Source organism: Pseudopipra pipra, chromosome 4 (assembly GCF_036250125.1).
Source record: "Pseudopipra pipra isolate bDixPip1 chromosome 4, bDixPip1.hap1, whole genome shotgun sequence".
NCBI classification, from domain to species: Eukaryota; Metazoa; Chordata; class Aves; order Passeriformes; family Pipridae; genus Pseudopipra; species Pseudopipra pipra.
Window position 1 is genome coordinate 69,708,551 of NC_087552.1, and position 25,147 is coordinate 69,733,697.

Here is a 25,147-nt window from a genome sequence, read left to right on the forward strand (position 1 = left end):
GACTTGCTTCCACACAGGTCTGAGGGCAATGTCTCAGGCACAGGGCTACAGAGATGAGGATCTCCCAAGCAGTGCAGGAAACTGGTACAAGAAAAGCCACATTTCCTGGAAACTGGTTTGTCAGAAGCCAACCTGCTTGCAGGAACATTTTCAACTTGCCATAACACTCTCTCTCTTTTTTTTTTTTTTTTTTTTTTTTTTGCTTAAATGAAGAATTTCTTTTGATTCTAAACTACCTTTGAAATTACAGTGTACTTAAACTTTTCAAAAGTTTTTCATTATCTTTAGCTATTGAATTGAAATAAACTGGGATCATATGCTTCAGATTAAAAGTTGCAGTGGAACAAATCTGAAATTGGAGGGGGAAAGTTTGGCATGCAGAGTTTTACTCGTTCTTCTTTTTTATTACAGGAGGGGAAAAACGAAAGCTCTGAAACCTCTCAGAGGACAGGGAACAAGTTTTCTATTAACTTGTGGGGGCTAAGTTCCCCAGGCAGAGTGTCTCTCACAGCAAACCAGCCCTGGTGAAGGTTTCTTTCCACCAACAAATGGAGAGAAAATATTTCTCTCTCAATTGAAAAATGGTTATAGAGTGTGTAATGAAAATCATAGGGTAGATTAACCTAAATGATTGACCCTTTCTCTCATTCTCAATTCAGCTTCATTCTCTTCTTCTAAATTAATTTGTTTTTTTGTAACTCTCCTGCTTAGTATTAAGCATGAAAACTGTAGCTCCTATGGTGGTCGAAGAGAAGGGTACAGTTATATTAAATTGTAGCAATTGACCCCCAACTTCCCCTGTTTTTTATGCTCTTATGGTTCCTTTTGACTTCTCCCACTGTCCCTGGCCTTGGCCATGTATTTCTTGAACTGCACCCTAAAAAGGCCTCTCAATTCCTGAAACAGCTTCTTGTGTCTCCCTCGTCTGCAGATTTTCCAGCTGAAGTATCCCAGACCACGTCAAAGTGGATGTTTTAGAAAAGCCTTCCAGAGGGGAGATTCAAGTGCTTCCCTATGCTCTTCCCCCATTCCCATTCACACCTTTTTTTTTATGGTTTGAACTCTGGGCTGCATCATCTCTGCAGCCAGTAAATTATCCAGGAATTCAGAATAAATACATTCAGCATGTGGGTTCCCATCAGTTTCTGTGTCATGCTCTACTGCATCAGTAGAAAAGAGGAGAAAACAGTGATTTCAGCAGAAAAGAAAAGTAGGATGAGCAGCCCTGAGTGCCTTGCTGGTCCTCTCCTCCTGTGATGCTGGGAAGTGCTTAGCAAAGGCTACTGGACACCCAAGCCTTCAGCTTCATTATGGACATGACTCATGAGTTTCCAAGGGGTCATGAGGTCTTGGAAGTGTGGACAAGACTGCCATCCTCAAAAGCTTTTACAAAACCAATGTCAGCCTCTCTTCAGAATTTACCATGAAAATATATGGTTACTTTAGTAATTTCTTGTCCCTCATGAACTGCCTTTTGCACTCAGATTACTGCATTTTTGCCTCTTATTGTCTGCTCCAAGCTTTCAGTCATAAAGAAAGTGATATTTGGGAGCAAAGGACACATTGCCAAGAGATCACACCGCTCACCATCCCAGAAACAGCAGCTGAGGCAAAACAGAGCCCAGGCTGATTGTCCCCTCATCTGTCAGGACAGTAAACAGGGAAAATTTCTCCAGATGGCAGATGTGACTGGGCAACTTGAGGCTGTGCTCCAAAAGTCATGACATATTGGTAGAGGAGGACTCAATGCCATGTAAAGTGCCATCCAGTGCACTGAAAGCAGGTGCTGCTCACAGAAATGCCATGACTGACATCCATAATCAGCCAAAATTACAGCAATGAAGAATGTTGAATGACGAGGACAGGTCAAGTAAGACTTCAGCGAGTAGTACTATGAGCAGTAAGGCAGTATTTGTAAAAGCACCTCTAAAATCCAACTTGCCTTTTCAGCTCTACACTCTTTTCAGAGAGGGAACTTCTCTGGGCCCTGTTGCAAGAACGATCCCAAGGGGCCAGGTAAGTGTGAAAGGCTAGAAGACCATGGACAGAAAGAGATGGCAACTGAGGACTAGTCTGGACCAGAAATACAAGTCAACTTGGAATGGCAACCTTACCCTAATCTCTCTGGAAAGGATAATATCCAGGTTTTCCAAGTAATCTCCATTCAGAAGTAAGAAAATCAGAGATTTGCAATCAATCTATCTCTACATGGCACTGATGTTCTGGCTTAAAATAATAGCCTGTAATCCCAATTGAGGAAGCAATTAGTAATTATAAATGTAATATAGAAAACATGTTTAAAAAGAAATCCCAGTTCCTCTCTTCTTTTCTCACAAATCATTCCTTGAATTTTGTACATGTGGTTTCTATTTGTAAACCCTCAATAAAGATTTTGAGAAATAACTATTAGGCAGGGGGATGCCTCTGAATTGCCCTGTTAGATTAGTATATGTCATTTCCCAGCAAGAGATGACCTGATACTGCTGCCCTTTGCAGTGTCAGAGTGGCTGCTAAACCTCCCAGCAGTATCTGTACAGGAGTACGGGGTGCTGCTGTAGAATGAACTACAGCATGAGGTGTGCTGAAGGCTGAAGGAAATTATTCTCAGAAATGAATGGTCAAGAAGATTAGAGTATTTTAAGAAATCCCTGGTGGCTGCCCCATGTGTTTGCAAATATGATATTTAATTATTTGATGGGCTCTGGGTTGCTATGGGAACTCGAAGAATTTGGAGAGAAACAGCAAAACAATGCCCCTCCACTTGGGAACACGATGTCTTGGGTCCCAAACACTTCATGGTGCATTGTAATTACTTGAATACCAGCAGAGCAGTGATATCATGCAAAGACATGACAGATCACACTTTTCTCATATTAGAAGAGGGAGCTGGAACATGTGAGTATGTGTACAGGAGTCTGTTTGTAATGAAACTGCCGTTATGAGGCCCTTGGGTGCTCATAGTCTCATTTCATCGAGTTAGGAGTGCTCACTTTTCTTAATGCTTGCTTAATGTGTTTACTTAAATATATTTAATAGCCCATTGAGTCCATTTCCATTTACTGTTGGAGTTTTTTTAGAGCATCATAGTGGCAAGGTTGAATAAGATACCTGTAAAACACATAAGAAATTAAAACATATTGAAAGTGCTGAGAAGTGCAGGTTCAGGATGTAAGAGGGCAGTATTCAGTTTTGTAATGAAAATAAGTAAATGAGGAAAACTGTGGGGACATATTAAAATGGAGCAACCAGATAGGAAGGCAACAACTTACACTATGTACCCAATGGGAAACAGTGAAGAAAGCCAATGTCTTTTCTTCTGATGTTGCTCATTGTGGAAGTAATAGATGCCCAGTTTGGAAAAAAAACATAATAGTAGTATAAGATATTGCTCTCTGTGCTCCTAGTCTGCCATCTGACCTCATCACAGTTGCATTCCTGGCTGCAAAACAGCTCAGTTTCAAGGCAAAGACTGGGCAGCTCTCAAGAAACCCTATGACCTGGGGGTTAGGACACTCGCTTAATCTGAAGGAAAGGAAGATTTAGTGGCCTCAAAAATCACCTGAAATCACCTCTTTCTCCCTAGACGAAGTCAATAGCATGCAAACAGCAGCCACCACAAGAGCAAAGGTAGTGGCTGTCCTGGCCAGGCTCTGGGACCTTCTCTGAGAGGCCTTGGTTTGGTGTGTTTGACTGGTTGAGGCTGCACTGGAGCTCTGGCTGGGAGATCATCTCCTGGTTTTACTATGACAGGTTCTTCTGACCCTGTCTGAGGACTAAAGCTGAGCATCTAGGGAAATTTCAGGTGAAGTTCCTGCAGCCATTCTCATTATCAGGTCGCTATACAGGAAGCTCCTTGCTCAGTGACCTGCAGGAAGAGAGGCAGTGGAAGAAGCTAATAGCCATGAGGCAGAGATACCAAGAAATTGAGAATCCACCCTTAAATTGTAGGGATGGCAAGGGGATTTTGCACTCACCCCTCCTGTGTTGCTCTACTGGGAGTCCTAATATTTCTGTTAGAGATATCTCTGCTGGAAAAGCAGGCTGTGGTGGCAAGGGACACAATGATCTCTTCAGAAGGGTCCCAGCTGCCTTTCCCTGTTCAGTGTCACTCATACCACTGGGCCTGGGGAGCCAGTGCTCATGCATGTAAAATCCCCCTTTTTAATTTTCTGTTTCTGTAACATGACCTATTACTGTACTACATCTTCATGAGGCAGAGCTGTCTGGAGAACATCTGTTGCAGTCCCAGCTGTTCGGGTACTTCCTCTGTCTGATGTTTCAGCCCTGATATGTGCAAATCACTGACAGTAATACATCCCCCAGTTCCTCCTACAAATCCCATTTTCTCTGTTCTCACAGGGAGAGGGGGGAAAAAAAAAGAAAAAGACACTTTGCATGGTTAAATATGGGATAGACTCTTTATTCTCATCAAATCGCACCAGTAGGGTCATTGTGGACTGACTCATACCAGACAGACAGTAAAAACCATCCCAGTGTTTATTCCCTTTGGAGCCTATATAATTAAAGCTGCCCACCTGCTGCTGAATTTTGCTGTCATTTTTTGATGCTATGGGCAATGTGATACTCGGTTATTATCATAAACTATGTTAAGCTCTACCCACTATGGGGTTTATGACAACAATCCTTGAGAAAACTGTAATCCTCTGTGCTCAAGTATATCTCCTTGTTATAATGCTTATGATTCTTGGCTTTAGATGATGGCAGATGATGGCCATGAAAGACTTCCAAATATGGGTCCTGGCAACTTGCTCTGTACCCAGCATGCCTGTGTTAGATGTGTTAGATGAAGCCATTTCCAGCCCATCTCCTCCAGCCCTACAGCACAGCCGTCATTCCTGTTCAGAGATGCATGGCTGAGAGGTGACAGCCAGGCTAATAGTGCCCCTCTCATCCCCAAAGCCACCCCACACATATCTGCTGAGGGTTCAGGGGGAACCAAGGTGGCTGTAGTGTCATCTGAACAGCTTCACCCTGGACTTTGAAAGTCACTCGTCTCCTTTCCCTGCCTGGTCCACAACTCTTGTTTTTATCCCCACACAAGAGCAAGCTTCGGGATGCCTAAGTCAAGATTTGGGCCAGTTTACAGGACTTTGACTGGAAAATTTGGAAAGACTGCAATATGCAGTCCTTCTCCCACACCTTGAGTGAGCATTACAGCCACCTGATTGTCACATTAAAGGGTGGCAAATCTTCTGGATGTGTCTTAAAAGAAAACACTGATTGAATTTTGAGAGAAGGGTTGTACAGAAGAGCACTCCAGGCTGTGGTCCCACACAGACTGACGGATTTTGGGTGCTTCCAGTTTTGATATTTTGCCTTGGAAAAACGGGAATTATTGACTAGTCCTCCTTATATACTGCACAGTCATTGCCAGAGGCAAAGACCAAAATACATCTCTAATGCTAAACATTTAATCTGCTACATTAAAAAAAAAAAATAGTCTAGCTTCTGAGTTCCAAATTCTGTGAAATAACCGAGGGACAATAACTCACAGTATCAAAAATACTACCATGGGACCACTCAAATATCCAAGAGGGTTAGAAACAATAAAATTGCTTTCCCTATTGACCAGTACTGGTGACACACATATTAACCATCATAAAATTATAACTTTATCATTGAATACAGCAGTAATATGTTTTGTCTCTGTAAACTCCCTTTATTGGTTTCCGTAAAATTAAAAAAAGCATCAAGGTTATTTTTAAGTACTACTTTGACCTTGATTTGCCCATGTGATTTTCTTCCTCTTGATTTCTAGATCCTAGTTCCAACAAAGATGGCAAATTGGACCAGCACTTTAAACGGTGACTGCAAGTCATGTTTGCACAGAGGCCCCAGCAGCACTGTCAAGGAACCAAAAAGCAAGTGCAAACAGAGCTGTACTGACTTTATGGCCCCTTACAAATCTTTTCTGGCATATGGGAGTATTAGGCTTTAAGAACCAAAATGAGGAAAGTGTTTTATCACCTCTCTGTGATAGAGGGTTGAACCTGCCCTTACACGCAGCCTCTATCACACGCACACTTGGAAGGGAGTTTCAGATAAACATCAAAACGCCTCTTCTGATGTCAAGTGGGAGAGCTCTTTGCTCTTACTGAACCATGGCAGAGGGCAGCTCAGGTTCCCCTGGCAGCCCAGGGCTGGGGCCAGCACGCAGCAGCTGGAGCCGAGCGATGAAAGCTGGGTCTTGTACCAGCAAGCAATCCCACCCTGCAAGCCTCTCCCCTCTCATCATCTCCTTTTGTTTCCTATTCCTGTGGGCAGGGAGAGTTCAGGAGACCATCAGGCTCCCAGGCCCAGAGGGATGCTGCAGAACACAGCAGCATAAGGAAAGTAACCACTGTTTACTGAGGTCTCTCAGATTTGGGCAAATGTAACGTAAATAGACACTTCACCTATTTTCTCTTATTTCTTTATTTTTCTGGTGGTGTATTTCACCAGGTTCATACTTTTGTTTGATGGTAGCTGGATAAAAAATTCAGCTTATCTTGTCTTTAGAGGAACAGGAAACAACATTGGGGGTCTTTCTCTCCACCCAGGAACCAAACCACCTTCAAGAAGTGCCAGTTCCTCTTCCCTATTTAAGGAAGGTCACGATTACTCTGTCCCTAATTTGGCTAACTTGCTTAAGAAATATGAATCTAGGTCTTAAAACATTCATATTTGTCTTTGAAAGGCAGGCAAGACAAGAACACACTTTGAATGAAAGATGATCTGCAGAGATGTGCTCAAGGAAACTTGCATGTTACATAGTGGGCATTGACTGCTCTGGTTTGTCCTGCGTCTGAGGAAGTCTCCCAAAGCTGCTCCAGCTGCCTCTTGGGCTCCAACACACGTGGAGTGACCAAAGTAATGACTTGACTTTATCCTGGAAACCTCTGGTGACATGATACTACTCCCTCTCTTTTTTAATTGCCCCTCCCCACCATTCACAATTCCTTTTTTTCACATTTGCCTCCTGTCTTAGACAGCATTAGTGAATATATTAGTATTTTCAATTTTCAATATTAATAACATTAATGTTAATACTGGGTTGAACTTGTCCTTACATGCAGCATAACATTAATATTGAAATAACTCATCAAAATTCGCCTTAAACCCTTACCCAGGTCCTCAACAATATTTCAGACCCCAGCTCCCAGATGGTTTCATCATCTGGACCTCCATCCTTATCTTTTTGATTAAATCATTAGCTTTAAAATCCTTCACCGTTCTCAACCCTATAATAAAACACAGGAAAAGGTGGCTGTAAGCTTCATGAATATTTATTTTTTCAGCAATGAAGGAGCAAGTTTACCTAACAGCTTTTCTAACTGATTGTCTGCAGAACAAGGAAGTTATGGCCACGTTAACGCAAGCAGTAGTAGTTTATTGTTTTAGTAGACACTTCTTTTTCCTTCCTTTCGAATAAATACACCGCAGGGTCTGGGAGGACGTGTGCCAAGAGCATTACTGAGCGCAGCAACAGCCGAACAAAGCGCAATCCTAATCATAACAGAGCGAGCAAGTATTGTTACAAATGTTCTCTTTAGTATGGAAATGAGCCAGGGGTAATAAAAACACCATAAAAACGTCAAAATGACCGATCACCATGAAACGCTGGCCTTTTTATAACCAAAACTTGCAATGAACTTAAAAAATTCCTGTGTTAAGAGAAATGCCATTTTTACTTAACATTATTGTTTGACTTATCCTCAGTTGGCTGCACAGCTAAACGACTGCAGAAGAGAACAACTTCAGAAGGGCATCAGTAAAGACAAGACCTGATTGATATTAAATGGCATTCGAGAACGATGGTGAACTCTGGATGGAAACAAACTGTTAACCAGGGCATTAGCATTAATACTGCTGCTGCCTCTTTATGAGAATATGGGGCATATTTAGGTACTAATTGTTTGAACAGCATCAATAAAACATAATGCTTAATAAGATACAAATGAAGGGCTGCGTAACTTGTGTAATTCCATCAGAAAACGCTCAGGAACAGCAGTTTGACTTTAATTACTCAGATCAAAAAAAAAAAGGCATTTTGAAGTCTGGTCTAAAGTGTTATTTATTACTCCTTTCACTTGAGCAGAGACAAGCTCGGATAGAAATAGCACTTTGGACTGGATGTGGTTAGCGAAAATGGGAAACAAAGAATATTCATTGCTTTGTTGATGTCCATGTATATTGGAGGATATGTTAAATCCTAATTACAGCAGACTGGCAGAAAGGAAAAGAGAAAAGAAAGAAAAAGTGTATAAGCTAAAATAAGGACAAATAAAGGTCACAGCTCTGTGTATTGCTCTCAGGGACCTGAAGCTGGTAAGCAAAGCGCCTTGGCTAAACAAAAATTTAAAATGGGCATCCTCTTTCCTCTGGGCTCTACTCTGGACACTTAACAGTGTGCCACTTAACAGTCCATGTAGCACCAGCATTTTAAATGTGGTTTTATCAGTCATTACTTCCTATTTTTTATTACAATAATTCACACTTCTGGTGCTGGAATTTGTTGTTTTCCTTTTAAAAGTTTGTAGTAAACTTTTAAAAGATGAGAATCTTGGGCCAAGAAATGCTTTCTGGTAAGATAAGGTGAAGGGAAAGTCTGCAACACCTACAGTCTCCTAATTATTAGCACCTTCTGCCAGGTCCAGAATACAGAACTGATCTGGCAGGTGGCCTGGATGCATCCCAGCACATTTGGATGACAGACCTTAACCCATCCCAGCACATTTGGATCAGAGAATCACAGAATGGTTTGGGTTGGAAGGGACCTCTAAAGGTCATCTAGTCTCATTCCCTGCAATGAGGAAGGACATCTTCAACTAGATCAGGTCGCTTAGAGACCCATCCAACCTGGCCTTGAATGTTTCCAGGGATGGGGCATCTACCACCTCTCTGGGCAACCTGTGCCAGGTTTCACCACCCTCATTGTAAAAGAATTTCTTCCTTATATCTATCCTGAGATTTAAAGGGTAATAAGTAACTGGAGGATGTTTAGAAGATATGCTTGATCAGTGGTCTTATATAATTTATCTCACTGGTTTGGTTCTGTGTCTTGGTGCTCTCTGCAGTTACAGGATCGTCAAGGTTGGAAGAGACCTTCAAGATCATCTGGTCCGACTGTCAACCCAACACCACCACTTCTAAACCATATCCCCAAGCGCCACATCCAGACATTCTTGAACATTTCCAGAGACAGTGACTACACCACCTCCCTCAGCTTATTCCAATGCCTAACTGCTCTTTCAGTGAATTATTTTTTTTCACAGATCTAGTCTGAACTTGCACTGGTGGAGTTTAATGCCATTTCCTCTCATCCTTTGACTTGAGACCGATCCCCCCTCACTACAACCTCCTTTCAGGTAGTTGTATAGAGCAATGAGGTCGCCCTGAGCCTCCTCTTCTCCAGACTAAGCAACCCCGTTCCCTCAGCTGTTCCTCATAAGACGTGTAGAATGACAGACCCTGATCCATCCCAGCACACTTGAATTACAGACTATAACCCTGGCCAGTCTCTTCATGCCTCATCTCTTCCTCTGTGAAATCATTGCTGAGATCGACAGGTGAAACCCACCCCTTAAAGTTTGGTGTTTTTGTGACTATGCCCCTCACACCCTCACCACACCCATCAACCCACAAGCAGAGAAAGGCACAGGACTGCTCCCTCTGTGGGCTATCACTCACTGGGATCCCATGGACATAGGAAACCTGCAGGGTCACTTTGGCCAACCTGTACAACCCAACATACAACCCCTCATGTCTGAATGTGTGGAGGGACCTGTGTCCACCCCCGGGGGAGGGCAGTGGCAGGATCCTGGCTGGCTCCCACACATGGCAAAAAGGGAATAGAAGATACTTACACCAACAATGAGTTTGTGCAACTGAGCAGGTCATTACATTCAAATTCCCATATAAATCCTCCATGGCACTAACTGTAGGCACTGCAGTGAGGTTTTCTGCAGTGCTGATCACATAGAGGAGGGGTGTGAGTACACACGGGGCTGCGCCGCTGTTTACACAAAGCGGCAGTAAATGTTGATGCAGAGCCCCGGTTTGTGTAAATAATGTCATCACTGCAGCAATAAGCTGGGAAGTGCTGAGATCATGCAGTCTGGTGGTAAGTCAAGAGCTGGGTGTGCAGCCTGAACGAGGCAGCCGTGCGCCCAATGGTGCCGTAAGGTCTGTGGTGCAGCTACGGCGCTCACCAGGAGCAGGGACACACTCTTGTGTCTCCTTTTCTCTGCACCTCAACCGCATTTCTTTAGGGCCAGAAGGGCCTACCAGATGACCTCATCTGGGCTAGAGGTATCCCTTTATCCTAATTGCATTCCGAAAATCTTCAATTCAACCAAACACACTGTCCACAAAGCACCCAGCCTTGTTTTGAAGATTTTGAGAAATGCATTGTCTACGTCTTCCTTTGGTAACTCCTTCCAAAGTGTGTACATTTCCCATTTATATGTGTCTGGCTTCACACTCAGGCCATTGACTCTTGTCACATCTTTCTCTGCCAACAAGCCAGCTAGCACAAAGATGTAAAAACCTTGCAATGACTTCATATGTCCCATTGATTTCCCAGTGGACATTGCAGGGATTTTTTCCCACTGGCATCTGCACGAGCTGGAATAAGCTCTGCATGGGGAATAATTCAATGACCTTAGGAGTCTTTTCCAAGCTAAATAGGTCCATGTTAATCATTGAATTTGGATGATCTGGAGTCCTGGGCATGCTCAACATACCTCATGTAGGCAGAGGTGTTGCCCAGATAGGAAAGCCATGATAAATTCCCCATTGATCTTTGACCACCTCCTAGGTTTAACTGACTGATACATCTTCCCCAGATCTTTATTTCAGTATTTCAAAAATCTGAAGAGTTTTGGACAGCCACAGAAATGGAGTCAACACAGAAATATTTCCTCTTTCCCATCCCAACTGTGCAATTTCTGCACAAGGCTCTTTGGGTCAGAGGTCCAGGCCAAGTCAAGATGAAGTTTGTGTGAGGGCCAGCTTTTCTGAACTTCAGATGTCACAGTTTTGACATTTGCTGTCTCTAGAGTGAGTGGTGAGACACTCACAGGTTTGACTCAAAAGGGGGGAACTGCTGGGCTTAACCTTGAAATTGCTGCCCCACTCCAGGTACCCCAAAATTTCATCTTGCTAATTGCATCTTGGCTCCTGGTGCAGCTACAGCATTTGGCTCTAGAAGTGATCAAAAATTGCCCCTTTTCACTAAAACCAGAAACCTTTTCCAACCATTTAAGAAATAATACCTCTGCTAGTTTCACAGAACCTACACAAAATATCAGACCAAGTTGTGCTACCAAGGTAATTTTGTAATATTGTCTGCTTTGCCCTGCCAGCACATATTCATGATGTGTGCTATTTCATACACACACACACTCTCACAAGCACAGGGAGACATCCTTTCCTTCCAAACACAGCAGGTTTGCAGAACTCAAACATCTATTAACACAATTTCAGGCTTTTATTCCATTTCTTCTGTAACTTTTATTACAAAGCCACAGACACAGACATGCTGTGCCGTTCTGTCTCCTTTTGATGTGTTCAGTTACTATATTTGTCACCAACTGAAAATCATAGAACACTTTAACACTTTTTATTTTCAATGTCTGATAAGTTTTCAGTTTGAAAGGGGCCGACCATAGAAAGATTGTCCATATAAAGTTTAAAAAAGCCACACACAAACTGGCAGGTAAGGCCATGTTTGATCTCTAATGCAAATAAAATTAACAAAGATAGTGAGTTTTAAGCCTAAAATTCCTTTGATCTTTGAAGCTCCATGGGTTTAAAAGTACAACTCCCTTCTGTAACACAGCCTGGCATGTACATCTATATGCCTATATGTATATGTATACAAATACATGAAATAAAAACTTCTGTGTTCAAAATAGGGTCAGTTACTAATGGCAAGACTATGGTTTTCCTTAAACACCCTCTATTCAGGAATGAAGATGCATCCAAATCTTTTTCTACTGAAAAAAAATTCATACACAAGCACAACCTGGTTGAATTTATTTGAACTAAGGAAGACTTTGCAATATATGCAAGGCACAACCAAGCCCTAAAAATCAATGGCATGCAGTAGGGTATGGGACAGAGGGACTCGAAAGAGCCCTTACAGGTACCCCGTGGAGGCAAAATAATTCCTCAAAAACATGAACACCCCCCCCCCAGCACAGCAAAAGGCCCAGACAATACCTACAGCCCTCTACAGGGCATATGACAATATTTTCCTGGGAGGAAATTTCACAGCAGTTTTGGTGTGCAACCAGAGATGCTCATGAGGGAGCAGATACCCAAGGCAGGATGAAATCCCCACGCTTTCTGCAAATCAAGACCTTCACAGCATCTCTCATGGCACATCCAAAACCAGAGCTGCCTTCTCGGTGCTGTGGTTGGGAGCTGCAGCTGTGCTGGGCTGATGCTTCATCCACGCTGGGTAGTTCACTGCGGCTTTGCCTTTGGAGAGCTCTGCCAGCATCACTAGAGATTTATCTCTAATTCAGGAGCTTTAAGGGGCAGGAAGAAACCACTCCTTCCACTTGAGCCATGTGGCAAAATGTGGAGGTTTTGACTGGATGATAAAAGACTATGGAGCTGGATCACAAGGGGCAGAAGGCACTGGTGGAGAGTGCTACACACAGCCTGGAAGACTGTGCTGTGTGGGAAATGCAGGATTGCCTCTTTTAACCCACTAACCCTCTCTCTGAGGGTCAGAGATATAGCTGCCATTTGAAAAAGTGCTGTAAGATAATCTCTCAGGGTTTGCTCAGCTGAACCATACAACCCAGTGTTCACCTCCACCTTTGAAGCTGGTATCAGTACCACTAACACAGCATGTGTTAGAAGTGTCCTCTTGCTGCAGCACTGGACTAGAGAGCAGAGAAGGGCCACAGCCTTACGGGGGAATCCTGCCCTTTGCCATGACTCTAATGTTGCTGGAATGTGCAGTGGCTTGGGATGTACCATGGTGCAGTAAGGAGCTTCCCACAGGTATTACATATGAGATGTAGCCCTCAGTATCTCTCATACAATTACTGTCTTCTTGAAATAAAGGTGATGCACTTAGTGTATAAAGCCTTTTTTTTTTTTTTTATTAAATTACTCAGTATACTACAGCCATTAAAAACTCCTGACTAAATCATGCCTTACATCCAAAGAGAGTCCTCAGTCCTCAAATTTAAGTTTCCCTGAAACCGAGAGGATGCATATGAAGGTACCCTTAATCAGAATTTAGCTTTTAGGGACCTCGCCAATTTGTGTTAACAAAGTTTAACTGAACCCTCCTGCTGAAAAAGAAACAATGGTTAGCGATGGGTTGCTTTATGATAACCTCTGTAGGAACACCATGGTGAGGAATGGTCTTCCTGTAGAGGTTATTACATGGATATCCCACTACTAAAGCAAAAAAAGGGACCTTTTGGAGCAGCATGTATCGATGAAGAAAAGCAGGAGCTGATGTATTTCACTGAATCGGGGCCCCATCTCACAGCATTGCGGCTGAGCAAACAGGGAACTGTTTGGTTTGCTGGTGATTCAAACAAACCACCAGAAAAATCACTGCAGGTCAACAGAGAGCAAATACCTTCAGAAATGTTCAGAGAAAAGCAAAGCCTAAAGCACTGCTTTGTTTCAGATTAAATAAAGTGTTTCACTATTAAACAGAGCATCTGGTTTGGTGGGGATCTCTTTCACAGAACAGGCTTGAGAAGGAAGTAATTTCAAACTTAAAAACTCTCATTTCCAGATTTTCAGGTTGTTTTTTTTTTTTTACCAGCAAACTTTAAATGAATTTCAAGAGAAGAGCAAGCAGTTGCAGCATTGCTGAAGCTGCCTTCTCTAAAGAAAATTTTGGCCACTGAGGAGTTGGGTGCCTCTTGTTGGTGTGCAGAAGAATGAAGGTTCAAGCCCCACTGGAGAGGGGAACAGCTCCAACTCTTCTCGTTGCTCCCAGCTCAGCCTCCACTGCCTCCTGCAGCAGCTGCAGCTACAAATTGCTTCACCTGCATTCCATAATTTCCCCTTCCAGGCACCCACCCTGAGGCCAAGGTTCCTTTTACAGCCTCACAAATTATTATGTTTTGATTTACAAGATTTTCTTTTAAGAAGAAGACCTGCTGCAGATTTGTGCTTAAAAATCTAATGAAACCTCCTCCCAAACTCCCCCCAAAAATGCATAGTGATGAGCACAGAGCTCTGCTACTGAAGATGAACGGGGTCCATGAGTAGTGAACTGGCCATTGCAGACCCTCACAGTCAGAATATAAGCAGGGAAAAAGGTCAGTTTCTGATGGAAAGGATGGCACCAGCAGTACCTGAGGTGATAGGAGATTACACATGGTTAGTGTACAAAGGCATAGAGATGGGTGACCACCAGGTTAGGAGAAGCACAGTTGGTCACAAGCTACATCGAGCATACTCTGAGCATGGCATCTACAGAACCTGGAAAAAAAAAATCTTTATTTTCTTTGATCAAAAATACGTATAGAAATGCCTGTTTCGAGGAAAATATCATACATTTTTTTTCTTGTTTAACAAAATAAATTAAATATACATGACTTCTGTTTAAACTCTATATAGAATTACAAAGGTTTTATATTTTGCAATTGGATTCATTCCCAGTCCATATAGGTATTTAATATGGTCCTTATTTATTTTCTCTTCTTTCTGTTTTTACTGTTGAACTGCAATGAAGTTTTATCATTTCCAAAATGATATCTGAGGGGAGGGGGCAACCACACACAACCTAGGTGAGTATTTATCAAATGCATTTTTTCCTACAAGATTATTATTTCATTCTCTTTGTTTCTTACACTTTTTTCTAATGCTTTCATGTATTTTGCATTGATGTAGAAAATCCAGCAGCTTGTCGCTGTAAGCCATCAGAGAAGGACAGTGTGTTTTGCTTTCTTCACCATCAGCAGTTCAATTATTATTATTATTATTTATTATTATTTCTTAAATATAAATATAAAGGTGTTCTGTACAATGTTCCTCATTCCTTCTCTCCTTTTTCCTGGCAGTGGCACTGAGTCCTAGGACCAGGGGAGCAGCGCTCTTGTGGCTTGATCTGCAGAACATCCCATGGGAAACAAGATGTCTTGACCTTGCAGAAATAGAACCAACCAGTTCGGTTAGCTGGTTGTGCTGACTGTGACTGAGAAGCATTCAGCATTTCCCCTTGTGAATGGAAATTGGTTTTTCCAGACCCTCTAGTGTTATTTTTTCCTCCTGGAAGAGATGAATTGGCTATGTCTCCTGGTGTTTTGGCTCTAAATGTCAAGTACTTGAGAGCTCGGGTCACCCAGAGCAGGACAGGTCTGGGGGCTTCCCACCAAAACAAGTGATGTGTAACTGGCACAGGAACAGCAGTGCACATCCAGAAAAGTACCACACACACCTCTTGCTCTACTTGCTCCTCTTAGTAACACAAGGAAGGAGGTGGTGGTTCACATCCCTATGTCCTGCCTCACTTGTTGCCACCTTGATTAAAATATCCAGGAAGGCTTTGCTGTTGGAGATGGCTGCCTCTCTGCTGTGATATGGAGATCCTTCATTATTCCTCAGCTACATCCTGATTGCAATAATTAAAAAAAAAAAAATCTCTTTTCTCTGTCTTTCTCTATTATATATATATTTATATAGATAGATATAGATATATACACATATATATATACACACATACACACACGCATATACAATTATATATATATGTATATATATATTTAAAATTATATATAAAATCTTTTCTGTCTGCTTTGCCTGTTGCTGGCAGTGAGAGCTGACTTGGAGCAGTCTCTTCTGAGGTACCACAAGGGAAAGCCCAAAAACGAGCTACTGTACAGGGCCAGCTCTTAGCACTGGTACTGGATGTGTTGGTGCTGGTGGACTTTGCCTTCCACGTGCGAGTGGGTGTGGGTGTGGATGTCCGTGTAAATCTTTGGGTACATTTTGGATGCCATGGCTGGGGCGAGCGCAGGCCCTTGGGACAGCAAATGCTGCTGCTGGGCCACATATTCCTCATAGTTTATGGAGGAGATGCAGTCTTTGTCCGGGACCTGGGAGACACAGATCCTGTCCCGAGGCTGCGGCCGGTGCACGGGGGCAGCAGCTGGAGGGGAGCAGGGTTTCTTCTTGGACTGGCAAAGCCACAGGAGGATCGTCCCAAAGATGAAGACAGCTCCGGCGGGGATGCCGATGATCACAGGCCAGGGCAGGCTGCTGGCCGAGGAAGGGGGCACAGGTGCACTCGGCGGCTTGGGATCTGGACATTATGGCAGGAGAAAGACAGAAAGAGTTAATTAAATGCAGGCAAACTGGATTCAAAACAGATGTCACACTTGGGCTGGCTGTTGTACAGGCTGTCTGGCAACCCTGCCAGACCAAGTAACGAGGGAGAAATCAAGCCAGCACATGATGTTTGGTAACTGCTTTGCTTTTCAGTGCTCCTGGAAGGACAAGCAACTCATTTTCTCTGGTTTAGGGGTCAGGAGGGGAGTCTTTGGAGGATTTTTTAACTTTCTTATCCAAGCTTTAATGGATGCACTACAGCCAGCCCGAGACAGTTTCCTAACACTCTCACTCTGTCATGGAGTGAGCTTTGCTGCCCAGATTGGAGGACACAACAGGGGACATGTCAGTAATACCTCCATGTCAGCAGCCCACGAGGCATGATAGGGTTGTGCAGAGACACAGCATATTGCCCACCTGCCTCTGCCAGGTGTAGCTCTGTCTGCTGGGCTTTAGACACTCTTTAGTAACACCGTCTAGCAATACTGGAGCTACTCAGCAATGCTCTGCCATGGCAGGGAGCATGGCAGGGAGCATTGGGTTTTAGAGGTGTTTTCTTTAGTTTCTTGTGTGGCTGGGAGGAAGGCTGAAGGATAGGGAAAACGTAGGTGAGTTGGTGTCCCCTCACTGGTCCCCAAGCCATGGAGAGCTGAAAGTTCACACAGCATTAAAGTGTGTCCACAGCTCCCTACATCAAATGGGCACTACCTCCACCAGTCTGTTTGGAGCTGCTGTTGGCTTTTCAAAGGCAGTAAATTCAGCTACTGTGGAGGAGACAAGATGCTTCAGACATCATTTTTCACACCTACCTTCCCTTTCTCCCTCTCTGCTGTTAGCAGCCTGTACGTCCTTGAGTAGCCACTCTGGTTTCTCAGCCTGATCTCTTGATTTATATACCCAAAAGGAGCCCTGGGATAGGATTCTAGCTCTGAAAATCTTTGTCTAGATAGCTACCAGCTGGGAATTCTAAAGCCTGGAAACATACCCAGGCACAGAATTCAGCTTGCAGGGAGACACTCAAGAAATTTCAAAAACCACAGGCTATCTAAATTGCTCAATATGTTATATTCAAACATATATCACTTAACTTTCAAGCCAAACATCTTTTATGACACTAATGTCTTTTTCTCTCCTTGACAAATAATCCTACGGCTGGACTGAAATGTTAAATATATACCATGTGGTCTCTTTGAAGTTAGAAGGACTTATACTGTTGACCTCCATAGACAAAACTTTGATTCACTAACATTGGAAATTACAGAATAATTTAGGCTGGGAGGGGAGTCTGGAGGTCATCTGGTCCACCCTCCTGCTAAAAGCATGACAGGATCACAGAACTGACCCGTCAGCTGACCATGAAAACAACAGTCTTCATGTTGGTTGGCAGAAATCCTTTGCTAGGCTGAAATGAAAGTGTTTTGATATTCATCCATGCTGTTCCTCAGAGCTGTCTATGTCAAAACTGGTAGTTTTACAAGAAAAATGGTGGGTTTAACTCATGGCCTTACAACCACATCTTTGCCTCTTAGGGCAAGCTGGGCTCTCCTTCTCCATCCTTGCCAATAACAACAGGCCTGCAGGCGCTGGCTCTGGCATTAGGGCTCATCATAGTCCCATTTAAATCAATGCAAAGTCTTCCAATAATTTCAGTGGGAGCTGGATCAGACTCCTATAGATCAGAAACTCCCAGAGGCTTTGAGTTATATTCCACCCGTGCAGCCTTTTCCTTGGGATTGACTGGCTTTTCAGTTAGAGTTTAGTCCTAAATCCAAGTGATGCAGAGGACAACGCCAAGAGCATTCTCCTACTTGGCAACCTGCTGTCAGTATCTAAGTTCAAGCCAGTGACCCTCGATGGCTGCTGAGAGGCAGAGCTTTGGCAATCAGGGAGTAGAAGAGGCCATGCTGCCTTAGTTACAGGATTCATGAGCATTTCCCCCACTACCTACAGAGAAAACAAACCAGTTCATGATCTCTGTCTCTCACTGGTGTCTTGACTGGAGACACTCCATTACACCTGGGAGCTAAAATGTTCTGATTTTAGCTCCAGCTCCTGCACTCTCTTAGCTGTGTTGGCTTTGCGGTGACAAAGGGAAGAAGAAGCAGTACGATTTATTTTTGTCATAAAACTGGTGGATCTGAAGCAAGATTCACAAGGCAAGATGAGGCAGAAAAAAATGCCCTTTTCAATAAAAAAAAAATTGTCAGGGTAGAATTGCACAGTCAAGAGGCAAAGGAGAAAACAGCCAAGCAAAGATGGTGTGTCTCAAACACAGTCTCAGCCGGATGTGGCCACCAGCTCTGAGGTCTGGAGAGAGAAGGCAACAGCTGTGAGTTTGTCACAGGGACCCCAGGGGACCATTGGGTAAGAATTCAACTAATCAATCATTCTGTTTTTCACACTCATTCTTTTCATTTCCTTGTGACCAGAACAGTTTTTATTCTTCTCTCATATTATGGGCCTGTATAATTGTTTCCTTTTACCAGTAAAACCAATATAAATAAGGGCAAAAGAAAGGAGAAATGTAAGGGAATGGGGTTGCAAACTGTGCTGTTATTCAGTTCCCCTCTCCTGTCCTGCACTCAAACCTGAAGTAATGTAGTGTCTGAAACTGCAGCATCCGTTCCCAGCTCCTCTTCCATATAGGAGCAGATAATTCATTTTATTCGACCCAGACAACTGAGAGGGGACCTCATCAATGTCCACCAGTATCTGAAGGGAGGATGTCAAGAGGATGAAGCCAGGTTCTGTTTGGTGCCCAGCAGTAGGACAAGAGACAATGGGCAGAAACTGATGCATACGAAGGTCAACCTTAATATGAGGAAGAACTTTACTTTGTGAGTACTGGAACAGGTTACCCAGAGAAGTTGTGGAATGTCCCTCACTGGAGATATTCAAGAACCTTCTGGACATAATCCTGTGCCACATGCTTTGGGATGACTCTGCTTGAGCAGGGAGGTTGGACCAGATGACCCATTGTGGTCCCTTCCAATCTCACCTATTCTGTGCTTCTGTGATCATTTCCCATGAAGGGAGAAAAGGAAACATCTTCAACAGGATTTCAGCAGGGAATGTTTTAAATCAGGGCTGATTTAGTCCCCCAGTCATTCTTACCAGAACTGAACAAGCCTAAATCAGCACGGCATCACAGAGGGTCAGGGAGCCCAATGGGCATCAGTAGTTGCATAATTAATACCATGAGGCAGACTGTTGGTACAAATGTGGGCAAAAAAGTGAAAACTCACCGGGCAGGACTGTGAGAAAAGCGCTGCGAAAGCTGTAGCCCATGGTGTTTGCCCCCAGGCAAATGTACATCCCTGCATCCTCCTCCTTGGCTCGAGTAATCATCAGTTTGTTCAGGTAGGAACCATCTGGGCGGGACCAGACCTCCCCTGTGGGCAGCACAACAAACTTCTGCCCCCCGACATCGATGGTGGAGTTGTACTTGCTCTCTGTGCCATATTCCACCCTTTTCAGCCACTGGATGACGGGTTTGACGTCACTGCGGACTTTGCACTGGAAGGATGTGGTCCCACCGTAGTCCACCGTCGTGTTGACAGGGTGTGTCCCTGTCAGGATGGGCTTGGACCTCGTCCTCTCTGCACGGAAACACAGGGGAAAAGGTGTTTGTCAATCTCAGTAACTTGCAATTGCAGAAACATATGAAAAAGGTGTAGGAGGGATGCAAAATGATAGTGTAGTCCAACTCCCTGCCCCAAGGCAGGCTGAGACTGCTGCAAACCTCCACTGATACAAATTTGCCCAGCCTCTGCCAAAGCCTCCAATAGTAGGTGCTCTCTAGTCTCTCCAGACAACTCTTCCATTGCCTGAGGCTTAGCAAGTCTGTTTTCATGCTCAACCTGAATCTTACTGTTTCTAACAAGGAAGTTACTTTTCTACCCACAATCAGACCTGGAGAAAAGTATGATCTCCCTTTGAGCCATTTTTTTTGGAAGATTTTCTTCATCCCTCTCTTCTGTACGCTGAACAATTCTCCTATCTGTGATTCTGTGATGCTGTGTCTTACCACCATGTCCAGCAGGGTGCAACTTACAGATGAATAAGACAGAACTTTATGTCTTCTCAGACACAACCTCACGTTTTTACCAGATTATTTACAAGTACTTATTTATTAAGACACCACACTGTAACCACTGTGGCTACCCCCCAGTTCAGAGACAGTGTGTGTGGGGGGGGTATTTCTTTCTTTAGTCTAATCATCACCACACTCACTATGGAGAAAATTTTTATGGAGGAATAGCTCAGAAGACATTTGATTTTCTAGCCAATAACAAAATCTTTCCTTTCTCACAATGTTTTTTTGCCTCAAGTCTCAGGTGAGGAAGGAAACAAGATGGTAGGATAGGAAATCAAACAGAAGAGGTTCACAAGAACACCCTTTCCAGCATGACCGTAAGCCTTAGGTTGTGTCAACACCACATAAAGCAAAAAGAAAAATATATGCCTCATTCTGAGGAATGTTTGGATTTTTTTTAGTGTTAGAATCAGATAAATCAGTCACAGTTTCCAGACAAGGAGGTACTTCAAACCTCTATCCTAGGCACAGAGAGAAATTATGGTATCACAGTGGGTGGTAACTGCTGGCAATCATCATCTCCTTTTGATGGCAAACACTGTTGGTTTGAGCATGTAACAAAACAGCTCCCACCAGCACTGGCTTTGGGGTGAGAGGAAGGAACAATGGACCCTTTCTCAAAAACTCAGGATATGTTCAATAATGAGGGCTATAAAGATGTGCTTGGGAAACAAAAATACCATAGTGGTCTCTGTAGGCCTTGCCTTGGGACTATGGGCAGCAATCACAGCTGGGGAGACTGAGATTCAGATAAGCAGGACTTAGGAGTGGAGGCTCAAGGGGAAAAAAAAAAGAAGGAAATTGAATAAAACCTGTAATGTTTCACAGAATGATGTTAAAAATAGAAGGATGTCTGAAAACTGCTTAATGCCCTTATCTCCTTGACTCTGGTTCCAGCTTTGGTTACTGTTTTCACTCCTGGCCAGCAAAAGCTAATGAAAACAAAGGTTACATACATCTTTAAATTGATAAAAACCAAGATAAACAGGGACACAGAAAGGGGTTTGTTCCTGGTGCTGTCTGGTTTTGATGAAGTGAAAATGCCACAGCTGCCATTAGGATGGGGCTTGATTCATTTCCCTGCCTCTGCTCCTGGTTTTAGTGTAAACACATGTTTTTACTGTCTCCACACAGCTGCATCTTTATCAATCCCAGATGTCCAGCAGGTTTGTGCCTTCAGAGCCCAACAGAGCTTCCACATATGCTTTTAATTCCTGTGATTCTAGAGAAAGGACTTATCAGAGAACAGATCTTTACCTTTAAGAACAATCACACTGGGATAAACTTTCTCATGCTAAAATGTATGCACAGACAAACAACATGCTTTCAAAGTGGCTGGAAATAGCCCTCCATGCCCCTGCTCCTCATTAATGAAGGCTATTCAATCTTCCCTCCACTCAGCTCATCTTCTCCTCTTTCTTGAGTTGGCTGCTCTGTAATCATTTCCATGACAACTTATGATGATGTCATAGACAAAGCACAATGATTTAAGAATAAGAGCTCTTCTCTGTTAAACTTAGGTAGGATTTGAGTATAATTATCTTTGGTAATAATAGGGGAAACAGGAGATTAGAGAGCAAGCATCAGAATAGCTAAATAGTAAGAAGAGCAATTTACCTCACCACAATGCAGGGTAATCCCCCACAGCTCATCTTCTAAGGATTGAATCTTTAAAGCTATGTGGGCATCTAAAGATACAGATAGGACCCTAATGGGAATTTTTCAGGTTTGTTTGTGGGGTTTTTTTAAGTATCTCATTTGTACCCACCTGGACCTTCAGATGGCCAAATGTTTTTTAGAATCTGGCCCTAAAGCCTTGTCTGGCTAATCACTCCAGACATAAGATTTCTGCTAATTCCCTTTGGAGACTTCTAGATTAAATTTTCAATTGATTGGTTTCACCCGTTCTGACAGAGTAATCTGGGCTATCCTAAATATTTTCACTCCTCCTCTATGGTACTTGAAAGGCTTTCTCAGCTAGTTCTCAGTCTGTCCTTGAATTGACCCTCTTGGTAGAATAAGACTGAACTGGGTTATGGTAAAGTTTTACCATGCAGGTGCCCTTAGAGATTACTATTTCCCAAGTACCTATCCTCATTTCAGCTACTAAATTGTGTGGTTGCTCCTATGGCTTGCCCAGGTGCCAGGTTAATTCTAGAGTTTCAGTAATGCTTTCTTTGTCTTTGCTGATGTTTTTAACACTTCCCCATTTCTGTTTCCAGCCACCAGCACTGCACATTTGCTATCATGCGCTTTTCACCCAGCCAGTCCCCTTCTGAAAGGTCCCTCCCTGCCTTTCCACCCCAGAGGCTGCACTTACGGATCACTTCAACTTTGTACGTTGCATTGATTTCTCCAACTTTGTTAAACACCCGGCAGGTGTATTTCCCACTGTCCTCTGGCTTCAGGTTCTTCAGGTTCAACGTCCACTTCTTCTTCTTGTTCTCCCCAATCTCTTGGGGAGTGAGGGGCTTATTGTCCTTCAGCCACGTGATGTCAGGCCTTGGGTTCCCGCTGGCCACGCACTTGAGGCGGATGGAGCTGCCGACAGGACGGGCGATCACCCTCCGTCTCATCTTGGCAGGCTGTGTGAACCTGGGCCGGGCTGCAAGAGACATGAAAAATTGATTGTGGTGAGCAAAGAACACGTAGAAAAGGATAATGTTGTCAAGTGTTGTGGCCAAATTTGCTTGATAGGCACCTGGCAGCCCCATACACACCAGTGCATCACTCTCCCTCACATCAGCTCAAACCAATTTCCTTGGAAGGGAGACACTACCCGGCCTGATGCATTTGAAAGTCTACTGGACTGCTATGGCCACTGTATCAGCCTTCTGCATAGCACAACCCCGGAATTTCTGTGTCTGTAAGGCAACTGCACCAGACCACCTCACAGAATAATACCAAAATCACACTGTTGCAGCTGTAGGCAAAATGTGGCTCCATAATCACACTGTAATTGTTACCATACTTCATGCCACAGAGGCAAGTCCTTAGCCAAGACCAAAGGAAAAAGCTCAGATTCCTGTCAGGCTGACCATTTTCTCAATTTTTTGCTTGTCACATGAAGCTTCATTCTCCAAAGATGTTTTGCCCCTTAGTTCTCACTGGCTTTAAAGGGACTTAAGAAGAGTCAACATCCTTTCAATACATAGGAAAGTCTCAGAAGTGTGTCAGACTTCTGCACATTGATCTAAACTTAAATGTGTGCAGTTCATTCAACTTCAATTTACAAAGCATTCGTGTTGAAAGGCCCAAAGAAGCAAACAAAGAAATGGACAGACATAGTAAAAACCCCTTGAGTTTGTTATTAGAAGGTATTCAATGCCAGTCCATCCCAAAAAGGGAGAATCTGAAGCAATAGCTGCTGGTGGACAGAACCATGGGATAAGCTACTCATCTTAGCAAAGAAATCACCTGTATTTTCAACAGCAGTGACAAGAACATTAGGGATATGCAAGGTCTCTACCTGTAAAATCTGAACCTTAATGAAAAATTCAAAAGAAATTACAAATTCCTCGCAGTTGCTTTAACTACACAATGCCAGTTCAGGGGCACTTCTAGTTGCAGGCTCCTGCTGAGATTAATACCACTTCTGACACCCACTTGACACTCTCCCCTGCATCCGAAATGTTCCTGCCAATTTCACCTGTCTTCTTTTTTTTTATTTTGGGAAAACCAGTTTCTCCTCCAAGTCTGTTCAGAATTTCCATAACGGGTTTTTACCCCTGCTTTTGAACTCTACTTCTTGATTACTGTGGTGTTACTCGTCAGCCCCAAAGGACAGTTACCCTGCATTTTTGCACGCTCCTGGTAAATATTCCCTGATTCTTTTCTTGGGAAATATGAGAAATAGGCAATGAGTGGCCAGCTTTCTGGCACACGGGGTTGAATTATGCCCATCATAAAATCATTAAAGTTGGAAAAGAATTCTAAGATCATTGAGTACAACCATTTATCTAACACTGCCAGCTCCACCACTAAACCATGTCCCCAAGAAGCATATCTACATGCTTTTTTGAACACTTCCAGGGACGGAAGTGGTGGAATCACCACTTCCTTGGGCAGCCACTGGCCTTCACCAATAGCAACTGGAAAGCCACAACCTCAGTAGCATGTAACACACCAAAACAAGCTGAGAAAGTCGTGCTTCAGGTATCAGGGAATTCAGCTACAGGATGGTGGGGCTCTCTACCAGCCAGCCAGCCCTGCTGCCCAGGGCTGAGGGCCAGAAGCTCCAGGATGTGCACGACAGTGTGGCTTTCCTGAATGGAGGAGGCAGGTCTTCAGCTTCCTGTCTCCAAGCACTGGGGAATGGCAGCCATTGCCCTCTGAGGTTTGTGAACATATCCCTTAGTCCTCATCCCCCTGCAGCCTTGGCCAACATCCCTCCCTCTTGGAAGAGGACACCCTTTGGCATACCCCTCTCTGCAGAGTCCTTTTCCGCAGGGGAAACCATCTGTCTCCACAGCCTTCCCTCGCCCCCCTTGGCTGTCATTTTGGGTCCCAGCCACTTCATGTTATTCCAAACTCTTGCTCAGAAATGCTTTACTCTCCATACAGAGTCTTTCATGTGTAATCCAATGAACCAGAGTAACTCCGGCACTGGAAGCCTTTGCTGTGACAGCTGAGCAACAAGTGTGACATACTAACCCACTCCACAGGTCGTGGTGCCTAAATTGCTGGGTGTTCCCTTTGGGGTCTGCTTCAGGAGGCCCCCTCCCAGCAAAAACA

At 43.6% G+C, this 25,147-nt stretch overlaps 1 protein-coding gene across 3 annotated transcripts in view; it reads right to left on the reverse strand.

Moving 5' to 3' along the window:
- Window positions 1–7,270: 7,270 nt before the first annotated feature.
- The window catches only part of FGFRL1 (fibroblast growth factor receptor like 1), a 177,494-nt gene continuing 159,617 nt past the window's right edge, over window positions 7,271–25,147 (reverse strand). For all 3 annotated transcript variants that reach the window (XM_064653476.1, XM_064653477.1, XM_064653475.1), the window contains exons 5-7: window positions 22,734–23,018; window positions 19,563–19,916; window positions 7,271–16,291 (exon numbers count right to left, since the gene is read on the reverse strand). In XM_064653476.1, coding sequence (XP_064509546.1) covers window positions 15,882–16,291; window positions 19,563–19,916; window positions 22,734–23,018 — 1,049 coding nt within the window. In that variant the 3' untranslated portion in view covers window positions 7,271–15,881. The remainder of the gene's footprint in view (window positions 16,292–19,562; window positions 19,917–22,733; window positions 23,019–25,147) is intronic.